General features: G+C 42.8%; 1 protein-coding gene across 2 annotated transcripts in view; it reads right to left on the bottom strand.

Moving 5' to 3' along the window:
* Nucleotides 1-12,922, bottom strand: part of MAMDC2 (MAM domain containing 2) — a 207,194-nt gene that overhangs the window by 46,148 nt on the left and 148,124 nt on the right. For both annotated transcript variants that reach the window (XM_030193853.1, XM_030193854.1), the window contains exon 10: nucleotides 5,895-5,988. In XM_030193853.1, the coding sequence (XP_030049713.1) occupies nucleotides 5,895-5,988 (94 nt within the window). The remainder of the gene's footprint in view (nucleotides 1-5,894; nucleotides 5,989-12,922) is intronic.

The following is a 12,922-nucleotide window of genomic DNA, read 5'->3' as shown; positions in this document are numbered from 1 at the left end:
CAGGGGAGACTCTGGCTGCCCTGACTTATAAAAGCTCTGGTATTTGATCTCTGCCCCCACTACGATCTATAGGCACCACCATGGTTGCACAGCACAATCTGCTACTGCCTCAAAGCAGAAAGAAGGTGAAGGAACCTGGAGACCCAAATACCAGCACTGCCTTCTAAATTGTTCTGCCCTAGGCAGTATTATTTATTTATTAGGATTTATTTACCGTCTTTTTGAAGGAATTCACTCAAGACAGTGTACAGTAAGAATAGATCAAACATGAGCAATAGACAATTTCAGCAGTAAAAATATTCAACTAACAATACAAAGTATGGCATGGTATACTATTTGCAATGTCAACACAATACGTAATAGAACATTTAATTGATAGTGAAGGGTAAGGCAAAGTTGTAACATATAGATGGGTAAGAGAGTAGGAACAGTTAGAAAGCAAGGTGACTCAAGTTGCACATGAGGTAGAGAGATGGTTAAATATTATCTCAGCTAGGGTAGGAGTGGATAAACATGTCCTGCTGCAGTATGTGCAGCCCGAGTCACTCCTTGTGTGTGTCAGTGAGACTAACAGGTTAGTTACTTCTTCCATTAAAGGCTTGGTTGAAGAGCCAAGCTTTGACCTGCTTCCTGAAGTAGAGATAGTCTTGTGTTAAATGGAGCCTTTCAGGCAAAGCATTTCAGAGTGTGGGGGCTACTCCGGACAAGGCTCTCTTGTGGGTATCACATCGTGTAATGTCTTTTGGAGAGGGTGTGGTTAGTGAAAGTCCTTGGGAGGACCTTAGTGTCCTTGGCAGTGTGTGGAGGATCATCCTATTCTTCAGATACTCAGGGCCATTTCCTTTCAGGACATTGAAGATCAGACATAGAGTTTTAAATTTAGCCCTGTATTGTATTGGTAGCCAATGAAGTTTTTGCAAAAATGGTGTGATGTGGTCACGTCGCTTGCAACCTTCTATGAGTCTTGCTGCTGCATTCTGAATCAACTGGAGCTGGTGCAGGCCCTTTGTAGTCAGACCATTGTATAGTGCATTGCAGTAATCCAGTCTTGATGTTACCATGGCGTGCACAACTGGAATAAAATTTACCTTCTCGATGTAAGGAGAGAGGCAGCGTAGCTGTCGCAAATAGTAGAAGCAGCTCTTGAAGGTTGCTTGGATTTGGGGAATCAGAGTAAGTGTTGAATCTAAATGTATTCCAAGGTTCCTGACTTGTGATTTGAGGGGGAGTTGATACTTCCCAAAAGGGATTTTCATGTCAGGTATGTATCCACTTGTGTTAGGGACCCAGAGAAGCTCGGTTTCAGGCAAAGTTTGTTGTGTTTAGCCCATTTTTTAAATTGATGTTAGACAGGTAATCAGTTTATTCAAGGCTGTAAATAAGTCAGGTTCAATGGGTATGAGTAGCTGGACATCATCCGCATAGATGTAGAACTGAGTGTCCATTGACCAAATCAGCTCAACTAGTAGCTTGCGGTAGATATTGAACAGAATAGGTGACAGTATCACTCCTTGTGGTATCCTGCAGGTCAGTGTCCATGGTGGTGATGAGTTGCTGTCAAACATTATGGATTGTTGCCTACCTGATAGGATCTGAACCAGGCAAGTACTGTTCCATTGATGCCTCTAGCCTAGTTCACCTACAGAATGGGCTGCCATTGCTAGGGGGGTCAGTGTAATAAGTTGTGCTATCCTTTGGTATGACGTTTAACTCCTAATTTTCTGCAGTAATCTTACTCCAGTTGTAGTAAGGCTATTTAGCAGCAAAAAATCTGTAATAAAACTACTATGCTAAAGGGATGGGAGTTTGGAGGTCTTGGCCGGGCTCCCATTTTAAGTAATATCTGATTAGTTAATTATTGCTATAGCTTTAATGTAATCCACTTTGGTTCCTAGAAATGCAGAATAGAAATTCCTAAATTATATTAATGTAATTAAATTAAGGCTGCTGGCCACATATCCACTGCTAACTCCAGACTCCGTTCCTTATATCTTGCTGCACCATATGCCTGGAATAAACTTCCTGAGCCAGTACGTCAAGCTCCATCTCTGGCCGTCTTCAAATCTAAGCTAAAAGCTCACCTTTTTGATGCTGCTTTTAACTCCTAACCCTTATTCACTTGTTCACAATCCTTATTTTATCATCCTCACTTTAATATTCCCTTATCTTTTGTTTGTCCTGTTTGTCCTAATTAGATTGTAAGCTCTGTTGAGCAGGGACTATCTCTTCATGTTCAAGTGTACAGCGCTGAGTACGTCTAGTAGAGCTATAGAAATGATAAATAGTAGTAGTAATAGACCATAGAAGTCTGCCCAGCACTGGTTTTGCTTCCCAATTATCGGCATTGCCACCCAATTTCCGCTAAGATTCCGTAGATCCATTCCTTCTAAACAGGAATCCTTTGTGTTTATCCAACACATGTTTGAATTCCATTACTGTTTTCATCTCCACCACCTCCTGCGGAGGTGTCTCCTCTGAGAAGCCTCCCTGAGATGGGTAGCTAAATCCTCCAGCTCCGTGTACATCTCTTGATGGGATACTTCTGCCTGGGTCAGCTGTGCTTGGATCTTTGCTAGTCATTCCTACAGAACTTGGGTAATATGGTTCAGGGCTGCTGCTGCTTTCCCCTGGTGTTCTTGCACTTGAAGTTGTAGTCCATGCCAGCCAGCATTTGGACGCACACTAGGGCCATATCATTAACTCCATCGGGTTCCCATCAGTTGCCCTTGCTGCTCAGAGTACTGCCACTGGGGTACTGTGAATGCCAGCTCCAGTTGCAGCCATCTGACTGCACTGCTGGCCTTCTCATGTCATTCCTCAGCTGCTGGGGCAATTTTCCTTGCTTCCTGCTATCTTGAGTTGCTCATCCACATTTTTCTGCAAGTGGGTGTCCTCTTGAAGCTGCAATATGGTGCTTCCGGGACCCTCTTCCCAACTACTTGAATTCCTCAGCTTGCTGCTCAATAGTTTTGTGTAGCAACCTTTCTTTCGTTTCCACAGCAAGGCGGACAGCCTCCACATATTTCTCAGCTTGATTTCTAATCTCCTTCTGAGCTTTGACCAGTTGAGATAGGAGGGACTCCTTTTCCTCCTGTAATCTTTGCATATACTTAGTTGCCTGCTCGGAATCACCTTCCAGCTCAGCAATATAGCAGTGGACTTTTCCCAAGTCATCATACAAACCTGAGGGTTGATTCTCTATCGGTGGGCACGGGAGGGGTTCCTTTCCCTCCCATGAGTGATACAGCATTGCTGATAAATATTCTGAGCTCTGATTGGCCACTGGGGTCTGGTCTACTGCAGCTCCTGGACACAAAGAACAATGCAATTTCAGGGTTGGTGCTTACCAATCCAGGTCCTCCTTCTTTGAGCCATCCTTTGCTAGGCCCAGATGGTTTCAAAGGTTGGGAAATATTGAATCAAAACTACTGAGTAAGGGAGGATGGGCACCACCACCACCTTCAGCTGGGCTGGTCCAACTGGCATTTGGAGGAAGACTTGAGCTGTGGGGTACTGACTCCGATCCCCATGCACACAGGACAATGTCATGGTTCGTTCATGGTTCACTTACTGTCAGATAACTACTCCCCTCTGAACAAGGGTCTTCATACTGCTGGAGTCTACCAGTGCCAGACAGGGGTTCCCATCGCATTGGACTTACAGCATGCATTTCCAGTTGCTCGGGTTGGGAAGTTTCCCTAAAATTGCAGCAGGGAGATGTTATACATTCACTTCCATGGTCTCCTCATCCCACTCCTGACAGTTCCTAGACATATGGTCTTTCTCCCCGTATCGGAAACAGGTGATAGAGAAGGGTTCCCATATCTGAGGTAGCGTGGGGCGCTGGGTTCTCGGTAAAGAGGGCTTCCTCCATTCCAGTCCTCTTTTCTGAGCTCCCAAGATGGAGGGCCCCACAAGGTCTTTAGCATTCTGGGTCCCTATCTTCTCTCCCTTCTTCCTGGGCCTCTTTGTCCAGTTCAAATTCTGGTTGTGCTTAATAAAAGCTCTCTCCGGCATGAACTTAGGGTGGTGCCACACTCACTGTTTCCTTGGCGAGGGTAGTCCCTCGAGAAATTGTTCAACTCTTTCTATCTCCAGGCCAGTCTTGCCCTCTGGTTGGAGCCATCTCCAAGCTATTTTCTTAAGCTGGTAGAAGAAACTCCAGGTATTCTCCTTGACTTGTAGAGACCCCTTTTGAAATTGCTGTCAGCAGGCCTGTTGGGTGCAGCCTGCCCTCTCCAGAATGGTGGCCTTCACTTCTGCATAGGTGGCCTTCCTGCTAGAGTTAATGTCTTGAAATGCAGTTTGGATGCTACTGATCAGTAAATTCCCCAAGTAAGCTTTACATACTTCCTGGACTATGCCTTCCTGGCTCCAACTCTCCCGTGTCACTTCCCCCATGGGTGGGACTATGGGTTTTAAGGTGGCTCCAACACTGTGAGGGAGAGCTATTATGGGAGAGGGGCAGCAACCCATGGCACACACACTGTCCACCTCTCTCCAACCCTCCACCACCACTCATGACACATACACACCCCATCCACTTTTCTTTAGCCCCCCTTCCCCATGGCACAGCCTACCCCATCCACCTTGCTCCAGTCCTCGCCTCTACCATGACACTCACCACTCCAGTGCAGCAAGAAGAAGAGCTGCACAGCCACACACAGGGCTGCTTCCTCTTCCTCTGCCACTGGGCCTGATTGTTCCTTTGAGCCACGTAGGTCTCCGTACAACTGTGTGGCTTAAAGGAACTGCCGGGGACTAAGGTGGCAAAGGAGGAGGCAGCAGCCTGATGTGTGGCTGTGCAGATCCTGCTCTGGCTGCGCTGGAGCAGTGAGTGTGCAAGGAGGAAGGAAGGCAGTTGGAAAGTGAACGTTTGTGCCACTCTGCACTTTAAAGGCAGAATTCTTTGCAGTCTATGAAGGTGGTGAATTCTGCACAAATTCTGCATTGCACTATTGTGCAGTATTCCCCCAGGCATAAGAACTGCACACAGCAGTAAGAATACATAAATGAACTTGTTACCCAGGGAAGGGCCCATGGAGGCCTTTTTTAAAATTGGTATCAGTACATATAATTATAGACAAATTGGTATCTGCCTGATTTTGCTGACTGTTAGACCCTTCAAATCTGTACAATAAGGCCTTCCTACATACGTAATTGAGTCTCAAACCCCATTTATGTAATTAGGCCTTTAATTTGACCTAGGGTCTACCCTGCCGAAACATTTGTGTGATGTTGCTGTTCATTGTCAGGATGTATGATTATTTCCTTTATGACTGGTGTGCTTTCCTATAAATATACTGGAGTTCCTTTCCTCAGTTTGATTTTATTGTACATCGCCTTGAATAAACTACAAACCATAATTCACTATTTTTGGTATGCACAAGAGGGCTTCAACGGCTATGCTAAAGTTCACTGCATAGGTCCTGCATATCTAGAGTATCACTGACCTTACATATCCTCCATCTCCCTTCCCACTCCTTTTCCTTAGGTAAGCCTGACATAAAAACTAGCATCACATTTTTTTTATTTTTAACACTTCGGAAATGCTATAAATTTTGGAAAACCATGTTTTGGTGATTTAGCGAGTTTCGCTTTGGAACCACCTCCTGGTGCGATACAAAAGCCATAATATGCAGATGAACTCTATAAATGACAAGTCATTATGCTGAGCAGGAACTGAAAATTATTCCCCACACAGAGAATTTTCTCCTCCCATGTGTAACTTTGATGCCAATAACCAGTCATGGGATTCTTGCACAGCAATGAGAGGGTCTCATAATAGGTATCTGGTTAGCTGATGCATTCATCAAGCCCCATAGCAGGAAAACAGTACGAACATGTTTTTCTTCCAATTGATAAAGGAAAGAACATAGATTAAAGTGATTTACCAGTTATTCTGCAGTCTCCCATGCTCAATGTCACATCATCCAGTGCCACAAGACCACAGTCCCAGAAACTTTTACACCAGCTCACAAACACCACCTGCAATTTATAAAGAAACACTTTCTATCGGGGAATAGTTTAAGGAAAGAATGTAGTCATTTCTTAGTACAGTAGGCATAGCTTTCTGATTCTGTAGGCACAGTTTAGATCAGCAGTGGGCAACCTGTAGCCCATCATTGAATTTTATGTGGTCCACAAGACCATGCGAATTTTACACAGAAACTGACATTAACTAGAGTATTGGAATAGCACAGAGGCGCTGTCTTGCAACAACAGAAGAGATAAACAGAGAGCAGATACTGAAAGTCCAAACAGGTATTTTATTCATACAGACCCGACGTGGCCATGTTTCACCAATAAGGCTGCATCAGGGGTAGTGACATAAAACCGCTAACCAGGGACAAGAAAGGCTTAGCCCGGATAGCAAAACTGATCATCCAAGATTTTCAGCAGTAGTTTTTTTCACAGAAAGTGGAGCAGCAGCTTCATACCTCTGCTGGTGCTTCATACCTCTGCTGCTGCTCCACTTTCTGTGAAAAAACTACTGCTGAAGTAATCTTGGATGATCAGTTTGTTATCCGGGCTAAGCCTTTCCTATCCCTGGTTAGCAGTTTTATGTCACTACCCCTGATGCAGCCTTATTACTACTACTACTACTACTACTATTTAGCATTTCTAAACGTGGCCACGTCGGGTCTGTACAAATAAAGAAACTGTTTGGACTTGCAGTGTCTGCCTTCTGTTTATCTCATTAACTAGAGTACTGGCAATTTTTAAACACTATTTCACAAATATTTTCAGAATAGCCACTTTAGCAGTTTGTTTCCATCAATTTTAGCTACATTTTTACTTACTTATGTATCACAGAATGTTTATGGAGCTCTGTGCATTTCTGGTTCTGTCATTAGGTAACAATGAGGGGCATAATCGAACAGCGCCGGCCAAACAGATGGCCGGCCATCTTCGGGGTCGGCTCTGCAAGGGGGCGGAGCCAACCGTATTTTCAAAATACGGTTGGGGCCGGCTAAATCGATCGCTGGGTTTAGAGGAGATGGCCGGCTTCGTTTTTCAGCCATAATGGAAACCGGGCCCGGCCATCTCAAACCTGGCGAAATGCAAGGCATTTGGTCGTGGGAGGAGCCAGCATTTGTAGTGCACTGGCCCCCTCACATGCCAGGACACCAACCGGGCACCCTAGGGGGCACTTCTAGAAATTAAAAATAAAAATAGCTCCCAGGTGCATAGCTCCCTTACCTTGGGTACTGAGCCCCCAACCCCCCCCCCCCCCTCAAAACCCACTCCCCACAACTCTACACCATTACCATAGCTCTAAGGGGTGAAGGGGGGCACCTACATGTGGGTACAGTGGGTTTTGGTGGGCTCCATTTACCACCACAAGTGGAACAGGTGGGGGGGATGGGCCTGGGTCCATCTGCCTGAAGTGCACTGCACCCACTAAATACTGCTCCAGGGACCTGCATACTGCTGTCAGGGAGCTGGGTATGACATTTCAGGCTGGCATAAAACTCTTTTTTTTTTTAATTTTTTTGGGTGGGAGGGGGTTGGTGACCACTGGGGGAGTAAGGGGAGGTCATCCCCGTTTCCCTCCGGTGGTCATCTGGTCAATTGGGGCACTTTTTTGTGACTTGGACCTAAAAATAAATGGTCCAAGTGCAGCCGGCGAAATGCTCATCTGAGCCGGCCATCGTTTTTCTATTATGGGGTGAAGCCGGCTATCTCATAACCACGCCCCCGTCCTGCCCCCACCCTGCCCCGCCTTCTGTACCCTCCCTTGAAGCTTGGCTGGCTCCGCGACGAAAAGCAGTTGGGGTCGGCTAAAATCGGCTTTCGATTATACTGATTTGGCCGGGATCAGGAGATCGCTGGCCATCTCCCAATTTGTGTCAGAAGATGGCCGGCGATCTCTTTCAAAAAAAAGCTCAATTAAGGCTTGTTAGGGAGTGGAGGAGTGGCTTAGTGGTCAGAGTGGTGGACTTTGGTCTTGGGGAACTGGGTTCGATTCCCACTGCAGGCACAGGCAGCTCCTTGTGACTCTGGGCAAGTCACTTAACCCTCCATTGCCCCAGGTACAAATAAGTACCTGTATATAATATGTAAGCCGCATTGAGCCTGCTATGAGTGGGAAAGCGCGGGGTACAAATGTAATAAAAAAAAATAGAACTGAGATTAATGCGGCCCTCTGTGTATGAAGGTTGCCCACCCCTGGTTTAGATTGTATGGACATACCTATAGTCTTCACTGTGTCTGCTTCCATTTCCATTTCCTATTTGTGCACCATATTCTCTATCCAGCTGCAAATTTTGCTGCCCTACCTCTATATCCAGGAAGAAGAAGAAGCAAGAGCTCCATACTGGCTTTATGGCAGAAAGGTGATGATGGCAAGGAGGACTGATAAACACAGTCATTTGTGCTGCACAGTTTGATGTTCCAGCTTGTCCTTTTACTATTATACTAATTTGTGGCCGCACAGTTCAAGAATATTCAGTTCAAGCTATGTCTTGCCAAAACAAATATCAAAGAATGACTTCCTCTAACCCCAGAGGTTTGGAAATGTATGAAACAGATTCTAAGACTTTTATATCTTCTTATCCTTAAGACCTGGAACAGTTTACAGCACAAATTCAACAACAATTATATCAGTAGCTACTGTAACTGTACCTTAACGTAAGTTGCCTTGAGCTACAACTGAAAAAGTTGTGAGCCAAAATCCAAATGAAGAAATAAACATTAGTTGCAATACCGTGTCATATCGATACTTGATCAGGATGATGACAATAATCAACCTTTGTTGCTACACATTTCAAATTGTATCTTGCTCGTAAATTACACAGGGCAGGTACCTTTAACTTGCACCTACTGCAATTACCTCCAAAGTACTGTTATGAGCAACAGTAAAAATGTACATAAGACAACAAAAAATAAAAATGCACAACATAACGCTGTACATTTCAGAAAGTCAATGCATTATGGGCTAGATTCTATATATGGCGCCTGCAAATTCTGTGTGGAAAAAATATACGCCTAGGCGTATTCTGTACAGTATGCCTAAATTCTACAGAATAGGCTTCAATTTCCGCACGGCATATAGAATACACTGAGCGCCTCTCCACGTGACCAAATGCAATTGTAATTCTAATGTTGTATTACCACGTGGTGTTCAAAATATTCTGCTTCAAACAACTGCAGCTGGTTATAAATCACACTTGTTTATTCTTACTTTTATTAAGAGGACCTCAAATCTTCCCAGCTTGGCTGTTCTATTCAGAACTCATTTGCATGATATTTTCTTACATGCGCTCAAGCTGTTTTCTGAAAGTATTTATTATCACTGGTCCTGTATTTACTATCAAAATCTTTCAGAGGTCAGTGACGTAAGAAACCTGACCTCTGAAAGATTTTGATAGTAAATACAGGACCAGTGATAATAAATACTTTCAGAAAACAGCTTGAGCGCATGAAAGAAAATATCATGCAAATGAGTTCTGAATAGAACAGCCAAGCTGGGAAGATTTGAGGTCCTCTTAATAAAAGTAAGAATAAACAAGTGTGATTTATAACCAGCTGCAGTTGTTTGAAGCAGAATATTTTGAACACCACGTGGTAATACAACATTAGAATTAGAATAGTTCACCAGTGGTCCCTATTTAGGTATTTTTGTGTTTTAACATAAATGTAATTGTAGCCATTTATGCCATGTTTTACTTGGCGTAAATCTGGATGCTTAAATTAGCGCAAAGATTTTTAAAATGTTCACACCCCGCCCCATTTTCAAATATGCAACTTTGAGTTGTGCATGTAAATCTTCATTAATGCCAATTAGTGCTGATAATTGCTTGTTAACATCCAAGTAACAGCGCTGAATAGCTAGTTAACCAATTAAGTAACGCACATTGTTATAGAATATGCTTCAATTTCTATGCAGAAAGTAAGGTGCCATATGTAGATTCCCGGGGTATATGTCATTAAACTGTGCAATCAGCATTGAATCAAAATAAAAGGCTGACAAAAATGCAAACTCTCAGCATCTTTACTGCAGAGGAAATTAAATGTAATGTGGATAAATGCAAAGTGATGCACATTTGGAAGAATAATCCAAATCATAGTTACCTGATTCTGGGGTCCTCCTTGAGGGTCAGCAACCAAAAAAAAAGATCTAGGTGTCATTGTAGACAATATGCTGAAATCTTCTGCCCCGTGTGCAGCAGAGGCCAAAAAAGCAAACAGGATGCTAGGAATTATTAGGAAAGGGATGCATAAGACCAAGAATATTACAATGCCTCTGTATCGCTCCATGGTGCGACTTCACCTTGCGTATTGCATTCAATTCTGGTTGCCATGTGTCAAAAATGATATAGCAGAATTAGAAAAGGTTCAAAGAACAGCAACCAAAATGGTTAAATGGATGGAATTCCTCTCATATGAGGAAAAGCTAAAGAGATTAGGGTTCTTCAGCTTGGAAAAAGAGAAGGCTGAGTGGTAGGGTTACCATATAGCTCCAGAAAAAGAAGGACAGATTGAGCCAGTCTGCAAAAGAATCATTTGGACCACTATATAACCAAGGGGTAAAGGGGGCACTCAGGGAAGACAAAGCTATAGCGAAGAGATTAAATGAATTCTTTGCTTTGGTCTTCACCAAGGAATATTTGTGAGAGATACCTGTGCCAGAAATGGTATTCAAAGCTGACAAGTCAGAGAAACTGAATGAAATCTCAATAAACCTGGAGGTGGTAATAGTGCAGTTTGACAAATTGAAGAGTAGCAAATCGCCTGGACCGGATGATATTTATCCCAGGGTACTGATAGAATTAAAAAAAGAACTTGCAGAACTATTGTTAGTAATATGTAATTTATCTTTAAAATCAAGCATGGTAATGGAAGATGGGAAGGTGGCCAATGTAACATCGATTTTTTTAAAAAGGTTCCACAGGTGATCCGGGAAACGATAGACAGGTGAGCCTGACGTCGGTGCCGGGAAAAATGGTAGAGATTATTATAAAGAACAAAATTACAGAGCATATTCAAAAGCATGGATTAATGAGACAAAGCCAACATGGATTTAGTGAAGGGAAATCTTGCCTCACAATCTATTACATTTCTTTGAAGGGGTGAACAAACGTGGATAAAGGTGAGCTGGTCGATATTGTGTATCTGGATTTTCAAAAGACATTTGACAAAGTACCTCATGAAAGACTCTAGAGAACTTGGAGAGTCATGGGATAGGAGGTAGTGTTCTACTGTGTATTAAAAACTGGTTAAAAGATAGAAAACAGAGAGTAGGGTTAAATGGTCAGTATTCTCAATGGAGAAAGGTAGATAGTGGGGTTCCACAGGGGTCTGTGCTGAGACTGCTGCTTTTTAACTTATTTATAAATGATTTATAGATGGGAGTAACTAGTGAGGTAATTAAATTTGCTGACAACACAAAGTTATTCAAAGTTGTTAAATTGCAAGAGGATTGTGAAAAATTACAAGAGGATCTTATGAGACTGGGAGACTGGGCATTCAGATGGCAGATGATGTTTAATGTGAACAAGTGCAAAGTGATGCCATGTGTGAATGAGGAACCCAAATTACAGATACGTAATACAAGGTTCCACATTAGGAGTCATTGACCAGGAAAGGGATCTAGGTGTCATCATTGATGATACATTGAAATCCACTGCTCAGTGTGCAGCTGCAGCTAAGAAAGCAAATAGAATGTTAGGTATTATTAGGAAAGGAAGGGAAACCAAAAATGATGTATTATAATGCTTTTGTATTTCTCCATGGTGTGACTGCACCTCGAATATTGTGTGCAATTCTGCTCACCGCATCTCAAAAAAGATATAGTGGAATTAGAAAAGATGCAGAGAAGGGCGACAAAAATGATAAAGGGGATGGGACGACTTCCCTATGAGGAAGGGCTAAAGCGGCTAGGGCTTTTCAGCTTGGAGAGAAGACGGCTGAGGGGAGATATGATTGAGGTCTATAAAATAAGGAGTGGAGTTGAATGGAATGGGTAGACGTGAATCGCTTGTTTACTCTTTCCAAAAATACTAGGACTACATGTGTACGCAATGAAGCTACAAAGTAGTAAATTTAAAACGAATCAGAGGAAATATTTCTTCATTCAACATGTAATTAAACTCAGGAATTCATTGCCAGAGAATGTAGTAAAAGCAGTTGGTTTAGTGGGTTTTAAAAAAGGTTTGGACAGCTTCCTAAAAGAAAACGGAATAAGCCATTATTAAGATGGACTTGGGGAAAATCCACCGCTTATTTCTAGGATAAACAGCATAAAATGTATTGTACTATTTTGGGATCTTGCCAGGTACTTGTTACCTTGATTGGCCAATGTTGGAAACTCGGTCTGTGCCAGTATGGCAATACTTATGTACTTATAGTGAATCAAAGCCAGAGGCAGTAAGCAGTTTTGGAACTTGCCCATTTTATCCTACAAAGAAAACTGAGATATCCATTCCAAACAGCCAAATGTTTGCTTGCACTTCTTAAATACAGTGCATGTTAGTTCACAGCACATCATCAAATTCTATAATCCTCTACATAGAAAACTTGAATTTTATTAAAATTATGTCATCCTTTCATTATAGTCAACAGATTAGCAAATACTATTTTTCTTTTGGATTATACATAAATCAGAAACACATTGGAGCAATTCTACAACTGGGTGCCTCCATTCAGGTGCCTGAAATCATGTGGTAGGAGCTTGTTGTATTACAGTACCTAGGCACATAGTTTCTGTTACAGAATACTAGCAAAACCCGCTATTGCTACTGCTAACATTAACTTACAGTATGCTGTAAAGACTGGGTGTAAGTGGGAGCTTTACCCTTGTGAATGTCCCCTTGCAAATGCACACTATAGGATCCTTTTACAAAGCTGTGGCAAAAACTGGCTTTAGTGCCCCCTTACCCAGGTCTTTTCCACGCTCTAAAGCTATTTCTACTGCAGC

The sequence above is a fragment of the Microcaecilia unicolor genome, chromosome 2 (genome assembly GCF_901765095.1).
Source record: "Microcaecilia unicolor chromosome 2, aMicUni1.1, whole genome shotgun sequence".
NCBI lineage: Eukaryota > Metazoa > Chordata > Amphibia > Gymnophiona > Siphonopidae > Microcaecilia > Microcaecilia unicolor.
Note: the sequence above shows the minus strand (reverse complement) of the source record. Positions and strands in the feature narration are given on the sequence as shown.